The sequence below is a fragment of the Meleagris gallopavo genome, chromosome 1, assembly GCF_905368555.1.
Source record: "Meleagris gallopavo chromosome 1, MGAL_WU_HG_1.1, whole genome shotgun sequence".
Classification (NCBI taxonomy): Eukaryota; Metazoa; Chordata; class Aves; order Galliformes; family Phasianidae; genus Meleagris; species Meleagris gallopavo.
In genome coordinates this window covers 110,324,488-110,351,510 of record NC_139404.1, presented here as the reverse complement: position 1 = coordinate 110,351,510, position 27,023 = coordinate 110,324,488, and the positions used below count along the sequence as shown (strand labels likewise).

The following is a 27,023-nucleotide window of genomic DNA, read 5'->3' as shown; positions in this document are numbered from 1 at the left end:
TCTTCCTCCAATTTGTTCCGCTGCTCCTCCTCGAACTTACAGCTCAGGGCTCGGTGCTGCGGTTTATTTTAGGAAATACCACCCTCTCCCCTGTCCGAGGTGCAGGTTGGCCGCAGTCTTTCTTATTGTCCTCAAGACAAACCCAGCGTTTCTCCAGGAAGATGAGTTGTTGGGTTTTTGTGCCGTGGCCCCGTTAATGTGTGCCGGCCCACTTAGTGTGGGCATTGTTTGTGTACTATATGTATGGCCTTGGGAAATGATTCCTTTCATCCATAAGCGAGTCTGCTCTCATGGAGACATGCAGAAGCGTTGAGGTGGGCTTTAGGGTGCTGTATTTAATTTTCAGGTTGCTCCTTCGGAGGTCAAGTATTTCTCCAGTGTACAACAACTGTATAAAAAGGGAGTTGTGAAGGAAGAAGAAAAAAGGAAATATTCTAATTACTCAAGGGATTCCTAGGCCTAGCTATTCGCGTGTTTTCTGTACGATTGGATTTATACTCACAGCTTCACAGTTATATTCGTATCGCTGGACATTGCTGTCAGCACAGAGGCTCTCTGAAGTCACAGGCTCAGGGCCAGCACAAGGCCCACGTTTGCTGACCTACTTGCAGAACGGGGGCCTGTATTTTTTGGAAAGCTGTTGAATTGGATATTAAGTACACTGTTGCAACACTTGTTATGACAGACAGGCTAGGTAACGTGTGTTTTCCACCAGGTTTCTCAAATGCCCAGCAGATGGATGTTAAAGCTGTTATAGGGCTTAGTGATGGGTTTCTGGAGGATTGGCCTGTACTGATGATAGAATTCAAATGGTATCTCTAGTAAGGAATGTTAGGGGCGGCTGAAATCTCTAGGCAGCTAACTTTGTTCTTGGTCTCTTAAGGTTCTGTTTTGAGACATTGGCTGGGCTCCCCTCCATAAGTGTTCCAGAGCAAGTAACAGTTTTGTTTCAATAAAATCTCAGTCATGTGAATTTTGGTTGTTTTTGTTTTGTTTTTTAATGTAATGGTTTTGATTCTGAGTTGAAGTAACATTTACTCCCTGAACCAACAGAGTGCAACAGTGAATTTCAAGATTTTGGGGGAAGAATGTAAAGTGCATGCATTCATTGCACTGTTGCAATCCCCTGGACTACACTGATCTTAATAATAGATTTGAACAACAACAAAAAACCCATAAACATAATCATAAAGCTGCAGTGTAAGAAACTCATGCATCAGCATGATTTTTTTTTGGAGGGGGAAATACAGCTAAAAATAAACAAGCAAGGCTGTATCATAGTAACTTTTCCCCTCTTCAGTATCTTCTGTACTTTTCTGCTTGCTTTTTGTGTAGATTTTCTTAACGATACTTCTTCTGGGTAGTCTCTGTCTTCATCTTTCCGGGGTGCTGTTTCATGTCATGCTGAATTTGCCCTTGTGACTATACTTCTGCCCATTGAATTAATTGGCAGGAAGACTACATCTGGAGGTGGTAATCAATAAGGACAGTGGTAGCAAAGCTGTTTACTGTTTTTTCTATCTGAGGAACACAATTGCTTTAATGTATACATTTTCTCTCTCACTTTGTGATGCATTTATATTCAGAGTAGTTGCATTGGTCTACTTCTGTATTCTAAATGCATGCCTCTAGCTTTATCTGTTTTACTTCGTATGCTGGAATTATTGCAGATGAGACTCAGAACAAACAAAAATGGTGAATTAGTACCTAGGCATGTAGGAAAATAAAGATAAAGATAAAGATAGTGCCTTTGTTCCAAGGCATCCTAAATTTAAAATAGAAATTAGTATAGAACTTTTCAATATGAATGAAGTTATGTAAGGAGAAGTTCCTCCATTACTTGTTTGTGTGAACAACTTTTTTTTAAATGGTGATGAAGTTATGTTTCTTTCAGCTATGTATTGATAATACTCACTTACTTACTGAAGTTCCAGTGGAAATATTTCTGCCCTTCCCTCTCTGGTTTAGAAATTTGTTCTGAACTTATTTTAGGTATTTGAAATAAGTACTGTTGTGTTAGGCAGTGCTTTGTCTATCACTAGTGGTGTTATTCCTTTTCAGAGAGATGCTGTTTTATATATCCTAACAGATATAACAACTATGGGTATATTTTGATAACATCCTGAGCAGATTAGCCTCATCTGTAAATAACTAAAGTTGTGCATTACTGTTTTTTTTTCCTTAAAGCACCATTAAAACAAAACGTAATAAACCCCCATAATCCCCTAACACACACAATTATCTGCAATTAATTTTTCTTGTAAGCATGAACATTGCTTAATCAAACCAGTAGTCTTGCTTACTCAGGGTTTGCCAAAGACCTGTGTTCAGTGTTCATCTCAGGATGCAAGAAACTTTGCAGGGCTTGGGAAGCTGTGTGTGAAGGCTTTTGAGTCCTTTAGGAAATTATTTCCTAGATGCTCGCAGTAGTATTAGTTGGGATGTGTGCATGTGGTTTGTCTTGCTCAGGAAAAACCATGTTTTTCTTAATGCTGTGGATGTGCCTCTTGAAACTCTCTGTAGGTTTCATTATCCATATCAGCCTCATTTAGGAACAGTCGAGAATGTAAAGCTGTACATCAGGATATGTACCTATCTTTTGTTGTAGTTCCTTGCCTTTTGCAAAACGAGCAGTGCTGTGTACGTTGCTATAGACTTCCCTTATTTTCTACATATTTGTAATAAGTACCGTTTTTCCTCCTTTATAACTACCTAACCTTTCTTATCCTAGAATCATAGAACATAGAATGGCCTGGGTTGAAAAGGACCACAGTGATCATCGAGTTTCAACCCCCCTGCCCTGTGCAGGGTCACCAACCACAAGTTATGTACGCTTTCATCCTGACACAAACTAATGAAAAAAGATACAGAAACAAAATTTTACTGTTGTGCCTGCCATCTGTCAACAGTGTGGAACATTCATCGCAGTCTTCATTCTGCTCCTCTTTTCAACACTTGACAGGGGGTTCTTCTGCAACATTCAGTAGTGGCCAGTGTCTTTTGGTTAGTGGGATAGCCAGATAGCTGGTTGAGTTTAGAGCGGTTTGGTAAACCTTGGCGTTGTGGAATGGTAGGTAAAAGAAATGTTTTGTGTTTTTGTTTTTTCCAGTGTCAAGAGATGAGAAGAACATCTTTGGAAGTGTATGTTTGCCTGCAACAACGCTCACATTTTTGTACAAATGACCTGGAAAGTTTGAGAACTTTGAATTCACACTTTATAAAAATGCAGCAGCTTCTTTCATGTATTAAATCCAGTTTTTGTTCTCTTATTACTGGAGGGCCATCTGAAAGTTCTTACGCTGTTCTAATGATTTACAGTCTCATAATGAGTTGAGCTGTTTTCTTAAAAACAGTTCAGTTATATTGACTGTAACAAAGTTCTGCTGTGCTTAAGGCTGTAGCGTGACTTGGGAATGTGGTTAGCGAAGATTCCTTCTGCACTTCCTGACAAAACCATGTTTTGACTTGGATCTTCTTGTTCAGAGCCTTGAATACAGATAATGGCCGCAATCCTACAGTGGTGATGGTGGCTTTGCTCGCTCAGAATATCAGTTGTTGCATTTCCTAGGCATTCCTGTGTTGTTTCAGACCCCTTGTGTGTTGAACGCTTTCTGTGCAGGGCATCTGGTTTGGGAAAATTGATAAAAACAGAAGTACTAGTGAGGTTATGGGCAAATCCTTGATAGCTTTGCCTACAATAGGTGAGAGGAGAAATGTGAATATAATCTTAGAGTGGGCATTTGTGACTTACTGTAAAATATTTTCTTTCCTTCCTCTTTTCTTTTTTTCTTCTTCTTCTTCTTCTTCACTGTTTGGGAAGCTTACCAGCACAAACAGTTCCTTTTATATTTTCTGTTCTGATCTTTCTGGTATTTTCTTCCTATATGAATACATTCATTTCATCTTATTTGAGAGTTGAAGTCAGCCTGCCAGTTACCAAAGCTTTTTGGTTGCCAGCTGTGGATGTGTTTCCAAATAAAAATTAGAATGCTAGGAATTATGATTTAAAAATATAAGAATGCACATATCATGCTGCTCTATGGTTTTCTTAAGATGTAAGTTGCTGTTAACTGTGAGACTTGTTAAAGTCTTCTGCTTAACTTTGTTACTACATCTCTAAAACGGATTCCAGGAATCCCTTTTGATTTAAAATGTAGTCATGTTTTGAATGCTGGCATTTCCAACTTTTTTTTCATGAAGTTAAAATGTAGACTGCTTTAGGAGTGATACATCGATACCAGGAATGTTACTGTGGGATACTTTTATTTGTAGCATCCTTGATCTATTTACAAAACAGTATGTAATCCCCTTTTGTGATTTCATTTTCCTAATGCATGAAAGTGCCAACACAGAAATGTCACTTCCTTATATGTTTAATTAATTTATTTTTTTCTGTTAAGCTTAACCTTCTTGGACATTTAGCAAATAATACTGTCTGGCAGTTAACATTTAGCCACGAATTTACTCATAGTAGGGGAATTCCACATTGCATCATTTCTTAAAGATGTACATCTGTGAGTAGAGAGTTCTCAAAGAACTCTTTTTCTGGACTTTTTTAAAGCTGAAACCTATGAATATGTTGAAGGCAAGGCACAAACATGCAGCTCCTTAGTGCTGACTCGTATCTTCTCCTCCTCTGCTACAAACTATAGAAGATTTCCTAGATATAAAATCTGCTATGAATGATAGAAGTTCTGTGTTTGTTTTTCTTTTTAAACAGAAGCATTGTTCAGATGAACACTTCAAGATAACGAAAAATTCCTAGAGGGCATTTCAGGGCTTTTTATTGAGTTTCCATATAAAATAACCCGAATTTAAATAGTAGAAAACTTTCCCAGGAAAAGGTTTTATTCTAGTCGAGAAACAGCTAAAGGGCAATATGAAATGATACAGAAGTGTACATTATGGATTCCATAGGTCTCAATCCTTGAGACACTTGAATGCTACTTGACTTTTTGCCTTGCTTCACTGGGAGTAGATAAAGGAAGAGACAAAGGTGTTACTGTGGGATAGGGTGGTCTTAGTTCTAGCACTCCGAAATGGAAAAGATTGTTAAGAAATGTGTCTCACAGTGAGCAGGCTGGGGGTGCAAGCCAAGTAGGATCCCTCTGCTACCAGGCTGGCTTTTTTAGGTGGAGGGCAATGTTTTTGCTAGCACTATGGTTAGGAGAGTGTCAGCAGGTTTGTGTTGGCTGGGGGTGGAACTCCAGGTTTTGGTCATCTTTTGCCAGAAATGGCCATTGACAGAGGGGAGTAAGTCTTTGTTTTTCAAACTTAAGATGAGAACGAGCATCCTTGTCGAAGTATGCCGGCATCTCAGTGAACGAGCCTTTCATGTTTTGGGGTTTATTTTTTTTCTTCTGTGAAGCAACAAAGTACTTCAGTGTGTTTTATTTATAATAAGGTTCAACACAAATCTGTGAATTTGAATCTTTAGTAAGGAAAGGGGATCTGCATACTCTATTTTAAGATGAATAGGGGATGTGAGACCACAATTTTAATCGGCGAAAAGCTTAAACTGTAGTTTTCTTTGCTAGAAGACATTGTATGTGTCTTATTTTTGAAATAGAATGTTAATTGGTTATTGATTTCAGCCTTCTTGTGCATTTTCCTGAATCCTTTAGCAACGATTATTTCCAGTATTATTTACAAGTGATGACATGAACTCTCAGGAGCTCGGAGGTGAAAACTCCAGTGTCGTGTTCTGCTACTTCAGGTTCCAGTTTTGGACAGCCCTCCATATGCCTTGGCCTGTCTTCCAGTCTATGCTTTATTAATCACAATGAGACCTCAAAATCCCGAGTGCTTTTTCTTGCTGCTTTTGTGCACGTGTGTGTATACAATGAGGTGTTTTCAAGGAGATGTACAGGTAAGGTAGCAGTGTCAGATTGCTTTGGTGTTTTGGAGCTCCCTTGGAGCTGTGATTGACAGTTTGTAACGTGTTTAGTGAAGAAGTAACTTGAAATGTAAATTCCCCTTACGGAAGTGGAGAAATCATTAATTCCTTCATTTCTTAAGATTGGGAAAATTGTGAGATTTTTAAAATAAGATTAAAAGATGAGAAGTAAAATGAAAAGCTCCATTTTCCTCAGTGGCAATGGATGCAGCAAGGTCAGTAAAGTGGTAGTGAAGCCTTGCCGTAAGCTTGTGGTGTGTTTTCAGCCGTGGGGGACAATGAAAGGTACTCGGTTTCAGGCTCTGGTTAGCAGGAATATAACTGAACTTTTACTTGTTCTACCCTGAGATTTTTGACCAAATGAATGCAGAATCCTGTCATGAATTTTCCTTTTTCCTCATCACTTTTTTGGTAATGCAACAAGTATTTAGAGCCAGCAACAACTTCTGAACATAGTGTCTTGGGGCGGCTGGGTAACAACAGCAAACAACCAACGTGTTTGTTTTGTGTTATTGTTGGCCACAAGCAGTAGTCAAAATCGCTTTGACATAGAGATTTTTTTCTACTTCTGGAAGTTGTCTTTGAAACTGTGCTACTGTATTTACAGTTAGAGTATTTACAAAGCCAATGGCTTCAGGTCTCTGAAGGCTTTCTGGGCACAAAGGAGGGTGGTAGAAGGTGAAATTATACATTTTTAGAGTTGAAATTGAGCTCAGTGCCTGATGTGCTGTTTGTTTAAATGCAATATATTTGCTTAGATGTGTGTATCACACATGAAGACGGGAGAGTTGTGCAAGTTGTGTGCATTATGTAGTGCAGCAGCAGGTAACTGACAGTTGAGAGCAGAGAAGCAAAGCCTCTGCTGTGAAAGCTGCATCGTGCTTTTAAGCACACAGAATATTCTCACACTGTACTACGCCCAAAACACAGCTTGAGAGTTTTAATGTTGATGAGCCCATGTGGTTCCCCATGAGTCTGAAAGTGGTACAAAATAGTCGTTCACACCAACAGTTAAGTAAAACTCTTTAGTTCTTTCCATTATTCTATGGTCAAAATTTTGCTTCAAATACACTTTTATCTTTGTATAGTATTTACTAAATTAACTACTAAATTACAAGGATTTTTTCTTATCTTTAATTCTTCTCAGGAGTTTTGCGCCAAAAACAAGAAGAAAAATCTTTAACAAGCATATTGAAGTTTGAACAGTTCAGTTGCAAGGTTTTCCATCTGTAGCAATGATGAAGAAATTGTTTTTGAGGGTATATTTCTGGGGCTGGTGCAGTGGGTATGAAAAAGACTTTCTGTGCTTCTTTTATAACCCTTGGAAATGTTTGTTTTCTATTAAGAGATCTTAAATGCAATGAGAGTGTTTTCTCTTACTAAGATAGAAGAATTTTTGTAGTTTGATCTTATTTGCCTGCGTGGTCTGCTGTTACCTTCTTCATGGTGAGATTTTATCTTCTGTTTAATCTGTTCTGTGTTTCTCACGTCACTTTTCCTTGGCAGTGTTACTTCAATAAATTCATAGTGCCTGAGTGTTTTCAAGTGAGTCTTTTCTTTGGACTTTTTTTTTTCCCCTTTCTCTCTGTCACACTGCTGGGTGGCTGATGTTTGGTTCCCAAAACCACTGAGGTTCAATATGCAGTTTGAACTGACATCCTTGTTTGGAAGTGTGTTATTTACAGACAACAACTTGTCACTGGGTGTCTGTAATTTGTGGTTGTTTTTTCCATTGCTGAACTTGTAAATATAAGGTTTTTTATTTTTACTCAGCCTCTTGATAAATGCAAGTAAAAAGGTTAATTTCTCCTGCTGCCTGCCCCCAAATTAAGATGTAAATAGAATTTACACCCCCCATCTATAGTATGTATTAGTTCATCTGGGCTTGTGGTCTGTAGTACTTAAGTAAATCTTGAAGCATGATTCTTAAAAATGCTCGTTTATTTTTTGTTTGAATTATCAGGTAGCTCAGGGAGGTTGCTTGAGAATTGGGTGGTGTGGAAAGCAAATGATGCAATGGGACTTGAAAAAGTGCAGAGGTTGTGAATGATTTATGCATTTTACAGTGCAATGGGGAAGTTCTCACTTGAGCTGATTTTAGAAGATTCCTTTTCTAGATGGAAAGATGGAAAATTTGGGAACGTGTGCATTACTTTACATCAACCACTGCTGCTTCCACTTAATTATGAACTGTTCTTCCCCAACTCCATCCTTGACTCCATCAATTGTGAAGGCTGACTGAATTGGATTGCTGTTCAATATTTTATCTTTGGGCTTAATTCTGCAAATGCATCAGTCTAACTCCCATACTGATTAGATTTATTAATCCATTAATAACATTTATAGATGCTTTTTTGTTCTCAACCTGTGCATTTCCCAAACATTAGTGTATTACTTCTCACCTCACTTAAAATTAAAAGGCCTGTGTTGTCTTCTGTTTTAATGATGAAAAATTAAGACACAGATACAGTTCTTTCAGAAGGAACTTCTCTGGTTGCATTTCTACAGGTTTGTGTTAGATGTTCAGCTGTTACAGACACAGCACAAGTCAACATATGTTGTGCTCTTGTGCTTCTTCAGTCTTCTCTGTTTTACCCACATATTTCAGTAGCCAGAGAAATCTCTTAATCAAGAGGTTAATGTGGGGAAAAAAACCCAAACAAACAGTTTTCTTCAGCAACATGTGTGATCGGCACGCAGACAGAATTCGGTTCTCAGTGCTTCTGTTTATCTGCTTCCAAACCCTGAAACTTCCCCTTGACTTCTTTTCTTGTGAAACGTCATTGAATTTCTTCAAAAAAAAAAGGTAAAGGCAATTTTTCTTCCTGGTGCCTCAGGTGACTGCTGTCCATGCAGATGACTTAGTTTGATGGAAGCAAACTTTAGCTTGATGCAAGTTAAATTAGAGTGGAATCTAGTTTACTCTGAAAATCCCAAATTGTTCAGGAGAAAAATGACAAATGGAGTCTTTGACCAGTTTAGAGAGCACGTGTCTTTCTCTCTCAAAATTGTTATATGGAAATTTCTTTTGCTAACAGATAGTGAGACTTGACTGTATGGTGGACATAGCTCTGTCAAGTCCATTTTTTTAATATGCATGTGCAGATAATATGCAGATAATGCATATTTTTAATATGCATTGTGCGGAGCTGTTTACAATTTCATAACTGCCCATTTTCTTGGTCAACAGAAATAAGTTTTGCTTGCTTCTGTGTGTTGCACACATCTTCTACCTTACCCACTGCAACTCTCTCACTGTTATATGTAGTTGCGGTCCAATTATTCTAAGCTTTACTGCTAAATCAATTTTCCTGACTCACTGTGATCTGAGTGCCATTTTCTGTTGCTCCTTGCAGTGGTTTTATCATAATGTCTGGGACAAATGCAGTTTTTTGCCTTTATCTTCTTAAACTTCTCACACTTAGCCCATATTTGCTCTGGCTAGTTAATATTTCTTTCATGACTGAACTTGTACTGTTTATGAGTTGACATTCCTGGCATTTATTGTATACTAATCAGCTTTCTCTGTGTGCTATTTCCTGTTAGCCATTGTACTTAAGGAGTGCTTCAGTCTTCGTGACATTTCTGCATTGTTAAGACTCATCTCTGGTTTTATATATGTGAATCTTCATTGCTCTCATAGGTAAATAAATGCTAGCTGTAATTATCCATACACTGTTCTTTCTTCTTCCTTACATTTCAGGTCTATTTCATTATAGATTTGCTCTGATGCCTAGAGTTGCTTGTGTCCAAGGATATATGTATTCTACCTGCCTCTTGTGCCATTGTTAGTGTTCATATGGCGTGTGATCCAGATAAAAATGAAAATAATTTTCATTCCTTTCCCCTAGTTACTTTTCAGCCAGAGTGATTTCTTGATGTGGCTCACTGTGTGATGTGATGAGGAGCAGGTTAGGATGAAAGCAAGCCAGATCATCTTCCTCTGCTTGTGACAACATAGGCTTACTTACCTGATTTCAAACAGACTGTGAAACCGTACCTTCAGTTGAAGCTTGTGCACCTGCAGAAGTGCAGTGAAAGTCTGTTCTAAAATGTACCAAGATATAATGCTATTATGGAGGAATAAGATCACCTTTTCTCATTGAGATTCCAGCAATACAAGGAGAGCAGAAGAATTTAAGCACTGTGATGGTAAAGCTGCGTTAGGAGAGTTCTGTCACTTTTGCATTGTGCCAGTATAGGCACTGGCTGTTAAATGAATGGTTGAACAATCTTGTTCTCTCCTGGCCATTCATGGGTTCAGCTGAAAACCAGCTTATTAATTAGTCTGTTTGTGCACAGGAGGGAGATGGTGCCTTGATGGTTAAATGTTAAATCATGCAAGTCCAAGAACCATTTTACTGTGTTGGTTTTTTTGTTGTTGTTGCTGTTGTTTGTTGGCTTTTTTTGTTTTGTGGGTTTTTTCTTCTGTTGTTTTTTTTTAATGTTTTTTCTTGTTTGTTTTTTAGTTGTAACTTCAATTTACAATTTTTAATTTTACAACCCATCCTCAATCTTTAGGATGTAATAGTATAGTAGGTAGTTATCACCTGCATTTCCCAGAAAGGAAGGTTGTGACAAACTTTCTGATAGGTTTTACAGGTACATGAGAGTGCTGTGTTTCAGAGATGCTTTTTGGTTTTGTGAGGAAGTGAGTATGCAAATCACTCTCCTGTTTCCAGCCCTGCTTGTTTATTCATATGTTTTCTTGGGGCTTCCTTGTTCCTACCCAACTTCCTCTGCTACTACCTTTTTGCTTTTAAATCAATCTACCGCTTTTGTTGTGTTGGCAGAAGGAGCATTAAGATGATGTTCCTGTTGCCACTTATTTTCCTTCAAAGAGGCCAGGATTTTTAAGAGGATTTGTTAAACAAGCCCTCTGGAGCAGATAGATAATTCTTAGTGCTTGTTTGAATGTGCAAATGGCTTGTGTGAGTTGAATTGGAATGGAGCGTGTTTCAGGCAGGCAGTCTTTGTGAAGGTTCTCTCTCTACAAAACCTCCTGGTTGCAGTAGGCAGTTGGTTCATTGAAAACTAGTTCTAAGTTTGGCTAAGCTTCATAAGCAATTATGAAGAAATAGCTTATAATTGAAAGGTAAATTTTGATGGTGGTAAGACTTTTGTCTGTGTTTGAGGTGTTTTAAGTTATGTTTGATGGTAGTCGTAGTGTCTGAATTCATGTGTTTAGTTGTGCTTTCTAATGGAGTATTATATGAAACTCCCTTAAGTTTTATAGTTTTTCTACATGATGCCATATAGTGTGGAATATCCCTCTGGGCAGTTTAGATCCTGGTTCTGTGCCCTCCAGCCCCTTCACTGGCAGGGCAATGTGAGAAGCTCAAACATCCTCGGCTCTTTGCAGCACTGGTCAACAACAATTAAAACACTGCTGTGTTATCAACGTTGTTTTTCTCCTAAAGCCAAAACATAGCATCATACCAGACTTGATGGAGAAAATAAACTCTATCCCAGCTGAAACCAGGACAAAAATGCTTTCAGCTTAATATCTGGCTTAGATGCTGTAGTGTGCTTTAACCTGCATTAAATCAAGCAGTAAGTTTTCTGAGTTTTATTCTTTGAGGGAGAACTTCTATAGGGTATTGATAACGGTTAGAAATACACACTCTGAATATTCTCTTTACTGTTCTGCATAGAACATAAAAGCATAAAGGGAGTCAGAAGGAGCTAGCTAATTTTTAACTGTACTTTTCTAACAGAAGTCTTACAGTATTATACTCTTGAGTTGCTTGAAGTCTGAAGTTTGCTATACTATAAATACTTTCGTATTTTAAAGTCATAAGTGGAATGAATACAGGAGATCCCATTTGCTTCCCTTTTGAGTATTTACTAAAGAAGGTAGCAAAGCCTATTTGGCATCTACCAGCAGCCTGGTGGAAAGTTTAAACCTTGTAAATGACAGAAGCCGGAGGTATTTGTGTGTGTCTGGCAGAAAACAAGCATAGAAATGGCACAGGGAATGAGAAATCATAATTTGAACATTTGTACAGTTCTGTGTTAAGCGGGATGTTCCAAGTGTTACTGCCTTTTTCATTTTATCCCCCAGCAAGAATTGAAGATGTGAAATGTATTAAATTACTCTAGTGTAGGAGATCAAAAGAAGCATTTTGTTTAAACTTTTTTCATTAAGTTTTTCAATTTTTCTCTGCTGTTGTAGATAGGTGAATTGTTATCTCTAACTCTTGTGTTGGAGAAGGAGATATATACTTCTTGGTTTCAGCTTCATCCCCTCTGCCTACAAAAACGTGCTAAAAATCCTAGAGATTTTTGTGAGCCCTGCAATAAAGGAAGAGCACAGTTTTCAAGGAAGTTCCAAAGGTCACTAGAGTTAAAGCATAAAGGTTCTTAGCAGTCCTTCAAGGTTTGAGCAAATTAAAAAAAAAAAAAAGTGAGATATTTTGTAGGAGCTCCTTGGAATTTACAAACCTCATGTTCTTGTCTGGTTGACTGTAGATGTAGAGGGAAACCACAGAACCTAATGCAACCTAAAATCACAATTAAAACTGCTTACATAAGTTGTATGTAATATGTGTCATTGGTTTCCCCGCTACTCTTACGTCATCGGAGGCAGAAAACAAATGTGAAAGTGCAAGGATTGGATCATGAAAAAAGAAAGGAATATTGCTTTGTAAAGGCAGAGTTGAAGGAGATTCTAAAATTAACAAAGAAAGTAGAGTTTGCATTTTGGAGGAAGACTGTGTAGATGCATCAACATTTGTTTATTTGAATGCTTTAAATGAAAGCAACCTGAGTAAGAGATGAGCTGTATTTAATGCTCTTTCTCTGGCATGATTTGAATCTTAAAACAGCTTTTTGCTGTTAGTACTTCTTTTGGCTTTGTTTCTCAATGATGAGAGCTTGCCAGTATTCTTTCCTGTACAATGCTGGTAGTAGGTGGTTTTTACCCTGTTATTTCTCATTTTGTTTCAAACATATTGAATCTAGAATTTCATCTCCGTCTAGCTTTGAACTTTGTCTATATTTTTGCCTGCTCTCTGCTTGAATTTCCAGTGCAAAGTCATACCAGTGCCTAATTTTGTTTCTTGTGTGTTGGAAGATAAAATTTCCAACCCCTTTCAGCAGGTTGTTCCTGGGTCTATTGCAACAGATGGAAATACCACCTGATGTTTTGGGTACACGTTCGATATCCTCCTTTTTCACCTGGTATGAAGAACAGTGTTACTGAACTTACTCTTTTCCATCTGCATTTTCAAAGTTATGTTCAAAGATGGTTTCTGGGCATTAGTTTTTAATTGAAAATGTAGCTCTGTATAGTTGGGAGGGACATCAGCTGGTCGTCTTAGCTTTATGTGCTGTTTCAAACAGCCAAGAAACGTTTTTGTTCATACTAGCCAAAATTTAGCAAAACACACATTTCAGATGTATTGGTTCTGTTCTTGAGGTCTGCAGCTTAAAATCTCTTAGCATGAAATAATATCTTAGTATTTTTATAACTTTGTGCTTCAAAACTGAAAAGGATTTATTATGTCATGTTTGGAAAACAACACCTCTCCTCAAAAGTTGCAGGGCTATGGCAGGTCCTGTCTGCTTTTTATGATTTTGTTTGTGTGCCTCGTTGGCAATGATTGCTTCTTTGAAAATGTCAGTTTGTCAGTTATAAATACAGTTTGTACAGTACTTGCCTGTTGACTTCTCAGGGTTTTTGTCTCTTCTGGGCGGCTCAGAAGCTGAAGAATAAGAGTAGAAATAGCAGTCTGAAAAGGATATCTTTATTCCTTTACTGTAAGGATAAGCAGCAGTTGAAGACCCTGGAACAAGTAGACTGTCTGAGAAGTACATGGTCTCTGGTGCCCTATGCTGTGGCCAGTCTTATAATTGGTTCAGATATTTAATACAGCACGTAGCACTCTCCAGGAGACTAATTCATATGGGTGGTATTTTTGTTGCTACTTAATTTTTTCCTAGATGTAAAAGGCTGTAATTCATGAATTTCTTACCAGTTCTGCAGATAACATCATAGAATTGTAGAATGGCTTGGGTTGGAAAATGATACACTTCTTGTAAGAAGATGATGACCCTGAGATTTGTTTTTGCTAAAAGCATGCAGCTGTGGTGTTGTTTGCGTTTGGTTGCTTTTCCAGTATAAGCATTCTTCCAGTTCTGTTTCCAAATACACAGAAAATTTTCTGTGCACCCTGTTTTTGTAGTTGAATGACCTGATACTTGGCTATGTTAGTGCACGTTCTATTGTGTCAGGCTTATCAGATGATAGAGATTATTCTATTATGGTTCTAATTGTTTATTATCCCATTTACTTGTGTGCCATGTGCAAAAATGTATTAGATTTTATAGTTGTATTTAAGTCATCAGTAATATTGATGGAATAGAGAATTGATATCTGTGGGGTTTTGCTAGAAGTGTTGGCCCATTTCCATTGAAACGCTCTTAGTAGTTTATTCTGTGATCTAGTGACCCATCTGTTGGATGAGGGAAAGGCTGTTCGTGTGGTCTACCTTGATTTCAGTAAAGCCTCTGACTCTGTCTCCCACAGTTCACTCTTTGCTGGGTAAGGAGGTGGCTGGATGGCCAGATCCAGAGAGTGGTGGTGAATGGAGCTAAATCCAGCTGGTGATCAGTCATGAGTGGTATTCCCAACGGGTCGGGCACCCTCAGTAAGTTTGCAGATGACACCAAGTTGGCTGGAAGTGTCGATCTGCCTGGAGGTAGCGAGGCCCTATGGAGGGATCTGGACAGGCTGGATCACTGAGCTGTAGCCAATGGGATGAGGTTCAACAAGGCCAAATGCCGGGTCCTGCACTTTGGCCACAACAACCCCAGGCAGCACCACAGACTTGGGGTGGAGTGGCTGGAAGACTGCGTAGAGGAAATGGACCTCGGGGTATTGATTGATGCTCATCTTAACATGAGCCAGCAGTGTGCCCGGGGTCAAGAAGGTCAGTGGCATCTTGGCTTGCATCAGAAACAGTGTTGCTAGCAGGAACAGGGAAGTGATTGTCCCCCATACTCAGCTCTGGTGAGGTTATGCCTTGAGTACGTTGCTTGGTTTTGGGCCCCTCGCTGCGAGAAAGACGCTGAGGCCCTGGAGCATATCCAGAGAAGGGCAACAGAACTGGTTGGAGTCTGGAGCACAGGTCTTATGAGGAGCAGCTGATGGAACTGCGATTGTTCAGTCTGGAGGAGAGGAGGCTCGGGGAAGACCTCGCTGTGATCTTGAAACTACCTGAAGGAAGGTTGTAGTGAGCTGAGTGTCAGCCTCTTCCCTTGTGTAACAGTGATAGGATGAGAGGGAATGGTCTCAGATTGTACCAGGAGAGATTCAGGCTGGACATTGGGAAGTACTGCTTTTCCAAGAGTGGTCAGGTGCTGGAATGGGCTGCCCAGGGAAATGATGGAGTCACCAACCCTGGAGGTGTTCAAGGAACATTTAGACATTGTGTTGAGGGACATGGTTTAGCAGGGAATATTGGTGATAGGTGCATGGTTGCACTGGATGATCTTGTAGGTCTTTTCCAACCTTGGTGATTCTATGCTTTTATGATTTATACATTTAAATATCTTTTAAAAATTATTTGACATTGCCTGTTTTGTTTACTGTAAGCTTAATCAAAAAAGCATGTAAAAATGTGAAAAATCTCCAGCATCTTTTGCATTAAGTGTTAAATTGCTCTAACTTACAAGAGCGTAGGAACTCTTGTATCCTGCATTAGAGGCTGCATGTTTTATGAGACAGGTCCATGTACAGAAATGGTAGTTTGATTTCCTCTCTCTATTCCCCCTACTTCTCCCCCTTTTCCTTTCTGTGCTATTGTGGACTATATCCTGTTTTCAAAGATCTACTAGAAGTTGTATCTATAGATTTCTTTGGATTCTTTAACTCGTAAAGTAATTTTATGCAGCTTACCGTAGTTTTTAGATTCTAAAATATTTAGTATAAGTTGTTATCATGTGGTAAATGATATATATTGGAAACAGTTTTTGTTATGACATTGAACGCTAGACCAGCAATGCATCAGATCCAAAGCAGGAATATTATTATCACAGCAGAAAAAGTAGAGAGGTTTAGTATTTATCTAATGATTCATACGATGATTGCTAGGATGTTTTGAATGTCTTTCTAAACTGTGGATGGTGATCACGTCTGTGCTGGGAAATATGTACTAAATAAGAATAATCAATTAGAATAGTTTTTTAGACTGTATATTAAATGAACTGTGTGCAGAAAAAATATTAGAAACACGTTATTGTTTTGTTAGTATATTGCAATGTGCTTACTTAAATTAGTTCTGTTTCAAAGTGCAGGAAAAATGAGGTGTTTTCTGCCTGCATTGGTATACTAAGCCATATTTTCTGCTGAAAATTTTAAAGACTCGTTTCACCAAAAAAAATTTGCTATGGCTGTCCATTTATTGTTTCCTGAACCATTGCTACATATTGAATGCTAAGAAGAATACTAATTGGCTAGAATGGGAGACTATATTGTGCATATCTTCATGCAGAGAGAATGAGGAGATGAGTACTGTTGTGTAAATGTACGCTTCTGGTCTGCTGGCTCTTTCAAACTTCAATAACATCCTACTTCATACATTCTGAAAACTCTTCATTTTCCTTTTGTGGTGTGCTTGGGCAACTCACAGGAGGTCAGTGATATGTCAGTGTTCAGAAGTATTCACATTTCCTCTGTTCCCCTAGTGCTTTGCTGTAGGAATTCATATCTTACTGAGAAGGCTTTCATTTTTTAAGTGGAGTTAAGCCTATATTTTTTGCTACTGATAATTGTAGGAATGTATTTTGGTTTTTCCCATTGACTTTTGAGCATCCAATAACAATGCTTTTTTTTTTTTTTTGGTAGGAAAAAGGCAAAGCAGTCAAGTTGAATATGAAATAATATTAGAAGTTAATTATACCTTTTTTATAAATCAAGTGAGATTAAATCTTTCCAAAAGCCTAAGTATAACATCGTGTAATTATTAGCATTTGAATTAATGCTTAAGGAACAAACAGCATTCTTGAAGTACTGCAGACTGTAAACTTTGCTATGCAGCTTTGAGAGGTGTAATTATTATGAGGGCTACTTTGAAAGTCATGCCTCCTATTTTGTATGTTGGCCCACAGCATCAGAGGCAGATGCTGGTGGTATGGCAGTAGAGGTTGAGCCATCTCACCAGTATCCCATTCCATTTTGCTGCCTGACAGATGGCAGCAGAGGAGCACTCTGACACAATGGCATCTGACATGGAAATGCAGATGAAGCAGAAGTGTGGGTGGAACTGAAATCCTCCATGCAGATAACATGGCACCCAGTGACATTCATCAACACCTGCAGAATGTTTATGGAGACAAGCAGTGGATGTGAGCACAGTGAGACGGTGGGTGGTGTGTTTCAGTGATGGTGGCAGTGGCTCATCTCTGCTGGAGCAGATTACTACAAGTGCAGCGTTCAGGCTCTTGTTCATTGCTGATGAAAATAGTTAGTTCGTGGTGGTGGCTATGCTGAAAAATAATGTTATGTAGCTGAAACTTTGCCTTTATCAAATAGTGTTATTGTGCTCTTTGTATCTGTTGTAGTTGCCATGGAAACAAATAGGAGGTATTACTTTCAGAGCAACCTACGTATCCATTTTAGAAGTGGATAAACTGTCAACTACAGATGTAAGAAAAATAAGGAACTAGGAGCATTCCATCAGTCTTTGTTGCAGACATTAGGCATATTCATTACTTTCCTGCACTAGCAATCAGTAGACATAGTATTTCCATAGCTAGTAGAGTATCAGTTGCAAATATGGGTCTTCTAGGTTTAGGAAAAGGAACACAATATAAATATAAGCATGAAGCCATGATTTGTCCTTGCTTATAGTGTTGTAGTGCTGCCTGAGAAGTACCAAGATTGCACTCAAACCCACAATATCAACTCGATCCTTGTTGGTGGCATTGCCAGGAATACATGTTTGGAATGCAGAAATGTAGTCTCCTGAGTAAATAAACAGTAGCATAACTGGAAGAAGTATAGCATTGCGTTGCTTAGCTGCGTGAGATTTAATCTAACTCTGAAACAAATGCACATAATGAAATTCTTTGATCTGATTTTTTTTTTTTCTAGTCTCGAACCTGTTGTAACTTGTCATTTCAATGTAAAGTGGAAGGAAATCTTACCCACTTTTTTTGCATATTCATTGTGAATTCAGGAAAAGATTTGCATAGGCATATGCAATGGCACAGAAGGCGTACCTTGAGACATTTAAACACTTTTAAAATAGATGTTAGCATTTTTCATATAGGAGTAACTCTAAGTTACTTAGGTTACAGTGTGTGCATTTACCAGAGCTTTGTTTATTTACCTGTCCTGATAATGTTGCAGAGTCTGACTTGTTTTACAACAGTGATTAGAATTGTCTTCTCCCAGCATAAGGGGTGCTTTGCATACTTGCTTACCAGTGGCTTCAATATAATTTCTTGATTGCCTGGAAGTGTTTAAGAATTGAAGTGATATTGCAGGATCTGTAAATCCCATATTCCCCCTTCATTCAAACGTATTAAACCTTACTGGGACACACGGTTTCATACCAGTTGAACCAAGTTAGTTCTGTCTGAGAGCTCTTGGGAATGAAAGAATGATCATACTCATTCTGTCCATGTTTTGTCTAGGGCAGCAGCCTGAATTTGTGCCTATGGAAAAATATAGCAAGGCTGTGGCTTGCCGGAGGGAGCACAGTTAATTGCCTTAATATTTGCTGGTTTTGTCTGTAAGGCATTGACTGTTTTCTTTCTTGGTGCTGTATATATGACATTCTACTCCACACACAATCGTGTGAGCAAAGCACTTTTTCTTGCTCAGAATAAGAACTGAAATTGATTTTTCAGTTTGGTGGCCGGAGGAACTGTGTGTAAGATCTGAAGACTTGACCTCTCTCTGTTACGTTATGTGGGGAACAAGTATCCTGTAAGTTGGGTATCCACTGGTTATGTTTAACAGTTCAGAGTCCTTGGTAAGTGTGTGCACTCTAAGCTTAGGTGGTTGCGCCGCTGTCCAGTTCCCTTTTGAGAGATTGAACTTCATTGATTCTTGACTTCAAGCAAGACGATCCTTCCTGTGTTCTAAAGGATATCCTTGTTGGTTTTGTTTGTTTTGGTGCTGTTAGTGTTTTTTCTTTCTTTGTTTTCTTTTAAGTTTTTTGGGAAGTTATTCCAGGTGGAAACAAGAAGATAATGCTTCGATTATGTCAGTTTTGCTGTCTTATGTGCAGGACCAAACTTTGGTTTCTCAGCATTAGCTTGAATGTAGCTTGCCTTGTTTAAGACTTCTTAGATGAGATCAAGACTGAAAAAATTGAGTGGAAATTGGACAGCATTAGCCATGGAAGCCTGAGAAGAGGCTTTACTTCTGATGACCTGATAAGGTTTCTATTTGAGCCATAAGCTTAGGCTGGCTGACTGTTAGATCTGGAACAGCTAAATGTAGCCAGATTCTGCTCTTCACCAGTACGTCTCAAGTCTCATTTATGTGAGAAGCCAGTTCCACTTTTGATTCAGAAAAACTTCTTAAAAGGTGAAATAATTGTTTTTGCAGTAATAGAACAATCAAAAAAACATTGCTCTTTCCATCACTGATACTTCTAGCCCTGGAGTTCTTTGTCTCTGTTCTTGAGTTGTGCTACATGTATCTGTATTACAGTTGTTCTAATGCAGGGTGTGTAGATGTGACAGTTTAATTGCTTTGGTGTTGCTGAACTTTGTTTTCCACGTACCTTGATTCACATGAAGACTTCAGTCGTTGAATGTCTTCTGAATTTTAGTTTTTCCACCAGACTTCTGCATTCCACAATTCTCTAAAATACAGGAGACGACAGATCAGGCTCTCACTTCTCTAAATCTGTAATCCAGATTGTGTTCATATTTGTTACTCAAGCAGTATGAAACACTATTGCTTAAAACTAGCATTTTATTGATTTATTTATTTTGCAGCTTTCTTGTGCAGCCTCTTCATCACAGAATGCTACGTAGTTGGTGCAGGATGATTCAAATGTGTTTAGACAGATCCTTCTTTGAGACCATCCTGAAGCAGTTGAGAGCTGCGGTCCTTTTACTTTGCCCTTGAGGTGGTAGTAACAGGTGACACTTCGTTGTGGTAGTTTACTCTCTTGTGCTTTTGCATTCATGTGAATGGTGGGAGTAGGAGCTTCTGGGTAGAAATGAAGTTGCGTGCCATTAAGTAGGTGTAGTTTAACCTTAACCTGTCTCAACATTATTTTGAAATTTAAAATATTATGATGATCTGTAAATCATTTTCTCCTTCCTGAAAGACAAAATACACAGAGAAGGCTAATGAAGAATCTACTGGGATGTATGTAGAATGTAACTGCTGAATCAGGTCCGTGTTACACTTCTGGAAAGGTGTTTCTAGCTTAGAAGGCGTTTTGATGGCAAGAAAGGAATAGGGCAGAAGGTCAAATTCCAAGTCTAGAACTTTTAAGATGAGAATCACATCACATCCCTTGTGATGAGTTAGTGTTTTATTAGCACTTTAAGAAGGCAGTTCCCAGTATCCTATATGAAGTGAAGCTGCAATACCTTTGAACCCTGTATTTGTATTGCTGCAGTCATGGGTTTTGCAATACAGTGCTAAGGAATAAAAAAACTTATCTTTTTTGAGATGCTGGTAAGGTAGGAAAATGTCTACAAATAATCTTGGAAAAAGCTCGTGTTGTTTCTTAGCATACTTGTGTGATTTTAGGGAGCTCCATTCTTAATATGTTGAGTATGTTAGAATTCTGGTGTGTGTTGTTAACATCGCAGAGGAGGTTTGGTTTTGTGGTGTGTGTAACCAGAATCTTTTCTATAGAAGGAAAATAGGTCCATGTTTCTAGATAGGGCTTTAGGTAGTGCATGTGAATGATGAGTTGTATTTTGAGGTCTGCTATGATCATCTGTCTCCTTGTATTTGCTTTTTTTCTGAGATTTGGCATTACAGGTAGCTCATTTGGAAGACTGCACATACTGAGATATTTCAGGTATTTCAGAAGTGACTTCGAGAAACTCAGAAGAAGAAGTGAACTGTATTAGAAAATTACATATATTTCTTCATCGCTCCGTGCTGGAAGTCAAAGCTGAGGTCAGGTTTAAGCATGCTACTGTCCCAGTGGAACCCTGCCAGCAGCTGGTGTATTCTGTAGTCACCTTTTCCCAGTGTCATTAAAATGGCAAAGAGACAGGTGAAGCAAAAACTGGAATTTACCTGTCTTTTATCAGTGGGTTGACATGATGTGAAGAAATGGAAGATGGCATGGCACATCAAGATTTGCTCAGTTGGCAATCAAAACTGAATGTCAGCGGGATGCATATGACTCAGTTTTCATAGCCTTGTACATTGCTTGATGAACAGTGGAGTAGTTAGTGTGACAGTTAACAGGTGTATGTCTTCATTCTGACACTGTATCAAAACATCCATTGAAAGCCTTTTGATAAGGATGGTGATTTTTTTTTTTAAACACTGCTTAGTATGTTGAAACCAGATTTGAATATAGTAGAAATTAGCCATAGATTCAATAATAAGAATACAAAGGCTCCACATGCTTCAGTTGAATACTGGCAGTTAGAGATGTTGGGCTGTCTACAGCTGCAAAATGAGGTGGCACTGCTTCAGTTTACATTTGCTTATAAACTGGTTAATTATGAGTAGGTGCAAAGGTTAATTTGGAGCTGAGCCATGCTATGTGCCTTAAGGGGTTCTAATTCTTAAAAATTGAAATTGAGTAGTCTGAATTAAGTGATTGGAATTCATAATTTCCTGGTTAAAAAATCCTCTAGAAGTTAAAACAGGGTATTCTATAGGTGTGTATCATTTGCTGTGTTCTGTAAAACAAACGGTTAAATTGGGGCTGCTAAATGACTCCCTTGTAATACTGTTTAAAATATATAAATTGACCGTGATTTGTGCTTACACAAATGTGTTTCCTTCTCTAATTAGAAGGAAAACCTCAACAAGGATGTCTTTGCAATTTAGAATATGTGAATACTGTAAGAAGCAGTCAGGTCATTTCTTGGAAGTGGAGTGTTCTTACTTGGCTGCAGCATAACTTGGTGTTACTTCTGTATCTCTGAAGATACATAAACACCTTCACCCCACCCCTCCCAAATATTGGGGTGGAAGGGGAAAGTATAGGAAAGAGAGCATCTCACTCATGTAGTTGTCCTTGTCTTAAGCAGTCACAGAATCACAGAATTGTAGGGGTTGGAAGAGACCTCTAGAGATCAAGTCCAACCCCAGCATGGCCAAAGCAAACAATGAACTTCTCTGGAAGTCCTGACTTTAATGAAGAACAGGAAGGTAGTACATGGAGACTGTTGCAATTAGACATGATCTGAAAGTTACTTTGTAAATGTTCTGTTTACTAAAATCTACAGAATTCTGGATGTTTTTCCTACACAGATCTTGTTTTAATCTGTGAATCTGCAAGATCCTGGATAACACGATCATTTCAGTAGTAGTTCTCTTGTATCTCTTAGCTGCATTGTCACTCATCTTGAAAGGAATTTACAAAAATATTTTGCCCAAAATTTTGAGGTAAGCACAGAGGCAAAATCTGAATGTAAATTCAAGCTAGTATAATAAGGTAACAGGAGAGCTGCAGGGTTGTACTGGCTCTGTGGCTTGCACTAGGATGAGTATGCTGTGGTTTTGTAGTTCAGGTAATTACAGAAACTGAGAAACAATCACTGTCTCTTTAAGGTTTTTGTTGTGGGGTGTTTGATTTGTTCACTTTTTTTCTGGGTGGGGGAGTGGGGGGTGGACATGCAGCTGGCAAAGTTTTCTTGTTTTTCATAGACCGAATGGGATCACTCAAGGATGAGCTAAGCAAAGGAACGAAAAGGGGCAGGACTGAAGCAACTCCCCTTCACTGTGAATTGCTGGGGACTCACAGCTATCCGAGGTTGCAGTTTGCAGTTCAGGGAACTGCAGGGAATCAGGACTGCTGCTGAAAGCAGCTATTACACCCTTTCCCTGTCTCTTTGCTGCCTCACTCAGTGTGGTAAAATTATAGACCAGACCTACTGAGGAAGGAGAGAGATGTTTCTTGTGGTCATAGAGTTGGCTTAAGGCTGTTGAAAAGTACAGTGTAGGTTCGGAGAAGTTAGATTTCATTGGTATAAGCAAATACCTAGAAGCTTCACGCAGGTAATGCAGTGCAAGTGAGTGCACTGAACTGCAGTAGAGCACAGTGTATGTTCTCATAGCCAGAAATCTAGTTTTATTAATATTTTCTACCTACCAGTCTTTCTAAACTTAATAGAAAACAAATACTTAAAGGAGTGCAATTGAAAAAAAAAAAAAAAAAAAAAAGCACCAATGAAAGCAAGTTGCCCTGTAAAATTGCATTTTTAAAAGTAGGTAGCATGCTAAAGAAGGCTTGACTTGGTAATGCCTTTGCTTAATCAGGCTCACTGCACTCTTAGATTTTAATATTAGTTCTAAAAGATGGTGATGGATTGCAACTGAATGTGTACCAAGTACACAGCTGTGTTCAGGAAGCAAGCATCATTTTAATAGCAATGTTAGTATGAGTTCTCTAAATTTGTTGGTGATATTAATGTTGGAGACTGAGTTGAGAAGAAATAGCATATTTGGTCAAAATTGGTATTGTATTTGAAGCTGGCTTTGCAAATTTACACAGTTCAGGAAAGGATTTTGAAGGGTCTTAGGGAAAGACAGCAAGAGTCTATAAAATGAATTGGTGTAAGATGTTGTAATAAAGCAGTTATTAACATACATACTGTTGCAGCAGAAATTTTAACTTGTTAATGTGGATAGAATAGTTCAGTTGTAGGAGCCTGCAAAGATCTTTGCTTTGAAGTGTGATCTCTTCATTGTTAACCAAAAGTGAAAGCACATTTTAGAGGGCATTGCTCAAATGCCTCTTGAGCACTGCTAGGGGCGTCATTAGTCTAAAGCAACATAATGAAGTTAAATATGTAACATTTATGAATCTGTTGCTTTGTCACAGTTACAACATCGGAAAGTAAATCTGATGTCCCCATTTTATTGGCTAAAGTACTTGGTAGGATTGAGGTGGACTTTGTACTGGGCTTGAAAATTCAACTGGTCCAGGTTTCCATACGCAAGTGCTGAAAGAAAAAGGAATGCAGGTCAGACATCCAAGATGAATACTGGTGTACTCATAGAAGTTTGGCTGCAGGCTCTGTTAGTCTTAGCTGAGGTGGAAATAGTCTTCCTCAACTCCCACACATACAGCTGCAGTTTGGACAGTCAGGAGTAGAATATTCGGCAATGTGATAAGTGTGGTGGGTTGTTGTTTTTTTTTTTTGTGCTCTTAATCAGGTCATATTAAGCAGTTGCATTTGGACTTGTCTGTTCCCAGAGGTATAAAGGTGGAATTCTCACTTGGAGCTTAAAACCGTGTGAAGTATTTCAAATGCTATCTTCTTTTGATGTCAAATGTACTTAGTAAAAAGAAATAGTAAGTCTAAAATAAAAGATTTTTTTAATGGGAGTATGTTTGTTTTTGTAGTGCTCTTTTCAAGATTCAAGTGACTTTTCTTTTACGTGCATGTATCACTAAAGCATATTGTCTTTTTTTTTTCCCCCAGGTTATGCAATGGTCTCTGCAAGATGGCATGTTCTTGAGTTGGAGCTTTTTAAAGCAAGCATATGCTGGTACTTCAACTTTACTAAGTGGACTATAATTTCTTCTCTCACAACAACTACTTAAGCAGACAAAATTGCAAAGATCTGCCCTGTGTCGAGTATGACAGCCACGACTCGTGGCTCTCCGGTAGGAGGCAATGATAGCCAGGGCCAGGCTCCTGATGGACAGTCCCAGCCTCCCCTCCAGCAGAATCAGGTATGATACTAGCAATCAAGTTATCAAAAAGTACAGAGCTTGGTTCTTTAGAACATTGTTTCTGATTTATCTGAACTGTGAGTTTATGTAGTGCTAGAGATGTCTAATTAAGTTAACTCATTCCTTGTTTTTGGGAGTGCAAAAGGAATTTAAGGGATAAAGACAGTGCTGTTGGCGAAGTAGATAATGTTACGGAACACCATGTTGCAAAAAATGCTCCCTTTTCAGGCAGTGACATAGTTCTGTAAAGCATATTTATTTGCAATATGAAGTCATCTTGGAATGATAGCAGAAACTTCCTCACAACTGTGTTGTTGAGTCTGCCACACATTGGTGTAAGTACACTGTGACTTCAGTTTATGCTCAATTCTGTAAGTGCACTTTGTGGGTAAAGGAGCTTATGGAAGTGGTTATCTTCTCTTTTACATCGTCTTCTGCTGAGTCCCTGTTCATTGTACTAGACTGCCTGAATGACATGGCATGTTTCTTTTGAACACAGTATCCTGCTTTCGGAGCAGAGTAAAAACCTTCAAACATACAACGTTATAATGCGATGGCTCTTCTTTATCAGGAAAATAGAAAAGATGCATTTAAAGACTGTAGCCCAAACCAGTTAATAGAAAAAACACACCTTTTCTTTTATACAATATTTAGATGATGTTTATTAAATATCATAGGTTTTAATATTTATTGTTCTTGAGAATCAATTGCTCTTTGGTACATGTGTGGTGGGTAACCTCGAGTGGCAGATGAGCCGCCCTGTCACTTGCTCACTCCATCTCTGTGGAATGGGCTTAAGTAATTGTGTGCTTGTAGTTGGCTAGTAATCAAATACAGTTCTGTTCTACTTGTTGTAAACTTTCAGAAAATGTTATCATGATCGTTTTGCTTTGCTGTTGCTGAAGTTTTTCTGCATATAGTATTAATCTTCAAAAGATAGGTAAAAATAGAGTATCCATATAGTTTTTATTTTCATCTTCTAGATAGGTGGTCTGCTGAAAATCAATCTCTTACAAAATAAAATAAATAATAATAATAATTAAAAAAAAAAAACCTACAACAATTTCCTCTCCAGGAAAGTACGTTAATGCTTAAACTGTTCAAATAGAAAACATATAGCACATTTAATGTCTTATTATTTTTTGAATTGATCTAAAATGAAATTATTAAATATTATTTGTAGTGATAGATGTACAGTTCAAGTGATAATTTGAAATATAATCTGAATGAAAAAGCCAAAATAAGTGGCACACAAGTGTAGACAGTATTTCAAGTATTTTCCATACCAATTTTAGACATCTTCACCTGATTCTTCAAATGAGAACTCTCCAGCTACCCCGCCTGATGAGCAGGGCCAAGGAGATGCTCCACCTCAGCTTGAAGATGAGGAGCCTGCATTTCCACACACAGACCTGGCAAAGTTGGATGACATGATCAACAGGTATTTTCACACTTAACGCATTTTTTCCAGCGTGTGTAGATTATTTGTGAAAATATCTTGATAGTGGTAGCAGGATTTGTGCTTCTCCAATTCTCTGGTTTTCTTGAAATACTTCTTATTGGGTAAGAGTCTGAAAGAAATGCTCATATCAAGTTTTGTGGCTTTTCTTTTAAAAGTGGAGCCTTTCAGGGCCTTTAAAAATGCGTATTTTTTAACTTTCATTAAAAAGGAACAAAGATTCCTCATTTTTAAGAAGCACAGTTGAGATGCATGGTTTGGTTTTGTTTTTGAATATAGGCCTCGATGGGTTGTTCCTGTGTTGCCGAAGGGGGAATTAGAAGTTCTTCTAGAAGCTGCTATTGACCTGAGTAAAAAAGGTAAGCTGAAAAGGGAATCAATGATCATTGAACTAGGTGACGAGTGACAGGACATGAGGAAATGTTCTGTGTTGGACCAGGTGACAAATGGTCTTAGGTTGTGCCAGAGGAAATTTAGATTAGTTATATGGAAGAATTTCTTCACAGAGGGAAGTGGTCGAGTCTCTGTCTCTGGAGGTGTTTAAGGTCTGTGTGGCACTATGTGGCACAGGGATGTGATTCAGTGATAGAACTTGATGAGTCAAGTAGATAGTTGGAGTTGATGATCTTGAAGGTCTTTTCCAACATAGATGATTCTACAATTTGCTGTGTAAGCTTTTTGATTGTGAGGATTTTAAGCCTCCATTGGAGGCTTAGAAGTTCTCAGTTATTTCTGTTACAGCCCTGGTCCTAAAGATTCAGTATCACTGAGCAGTATGCAAAACCTTCATAAATCAATAACTTGAAGAAATTAT

General features: G+C 38.3%; 1 protein-coding gene across 3 annotated transcripts in view; it reads left to right on the top strand.

The window, feature by feature from the left end:
* Nucleotides 1-27,023, top strand: part of USP9X (ubiquitin specific peptidase 9 X-linked) — a 98,362-nt gene that overhangs the window by 722 nt on the left and 70,617 nt on the right. For all 3 annotated transcript variants that reach the window (XM_085209735.1, XM_085209740.1, XM_085209724.1), the window contains exons 2-4: nucleotides 24,497-24,750; nucleotides 26,046-26,191; nucleotides 26,489-26,568. In XM_085209735.1, coding sequence (XP_085065861.1) covers nucleotides 24,655-24,750; nucleotides 26,046-26,191; nucleotides 26,489-26,568 — 322 coding nt within the window. In that variant the 5' untranslated portion in view covers nucleotides 24,497-24,654. The remainder of the gene's footprint in view (nucleotides 1-24,496; nucleotides 24,751-26,045; nucleotides 26,192-26,488; nucleotides 26,569-27,023) is intronic.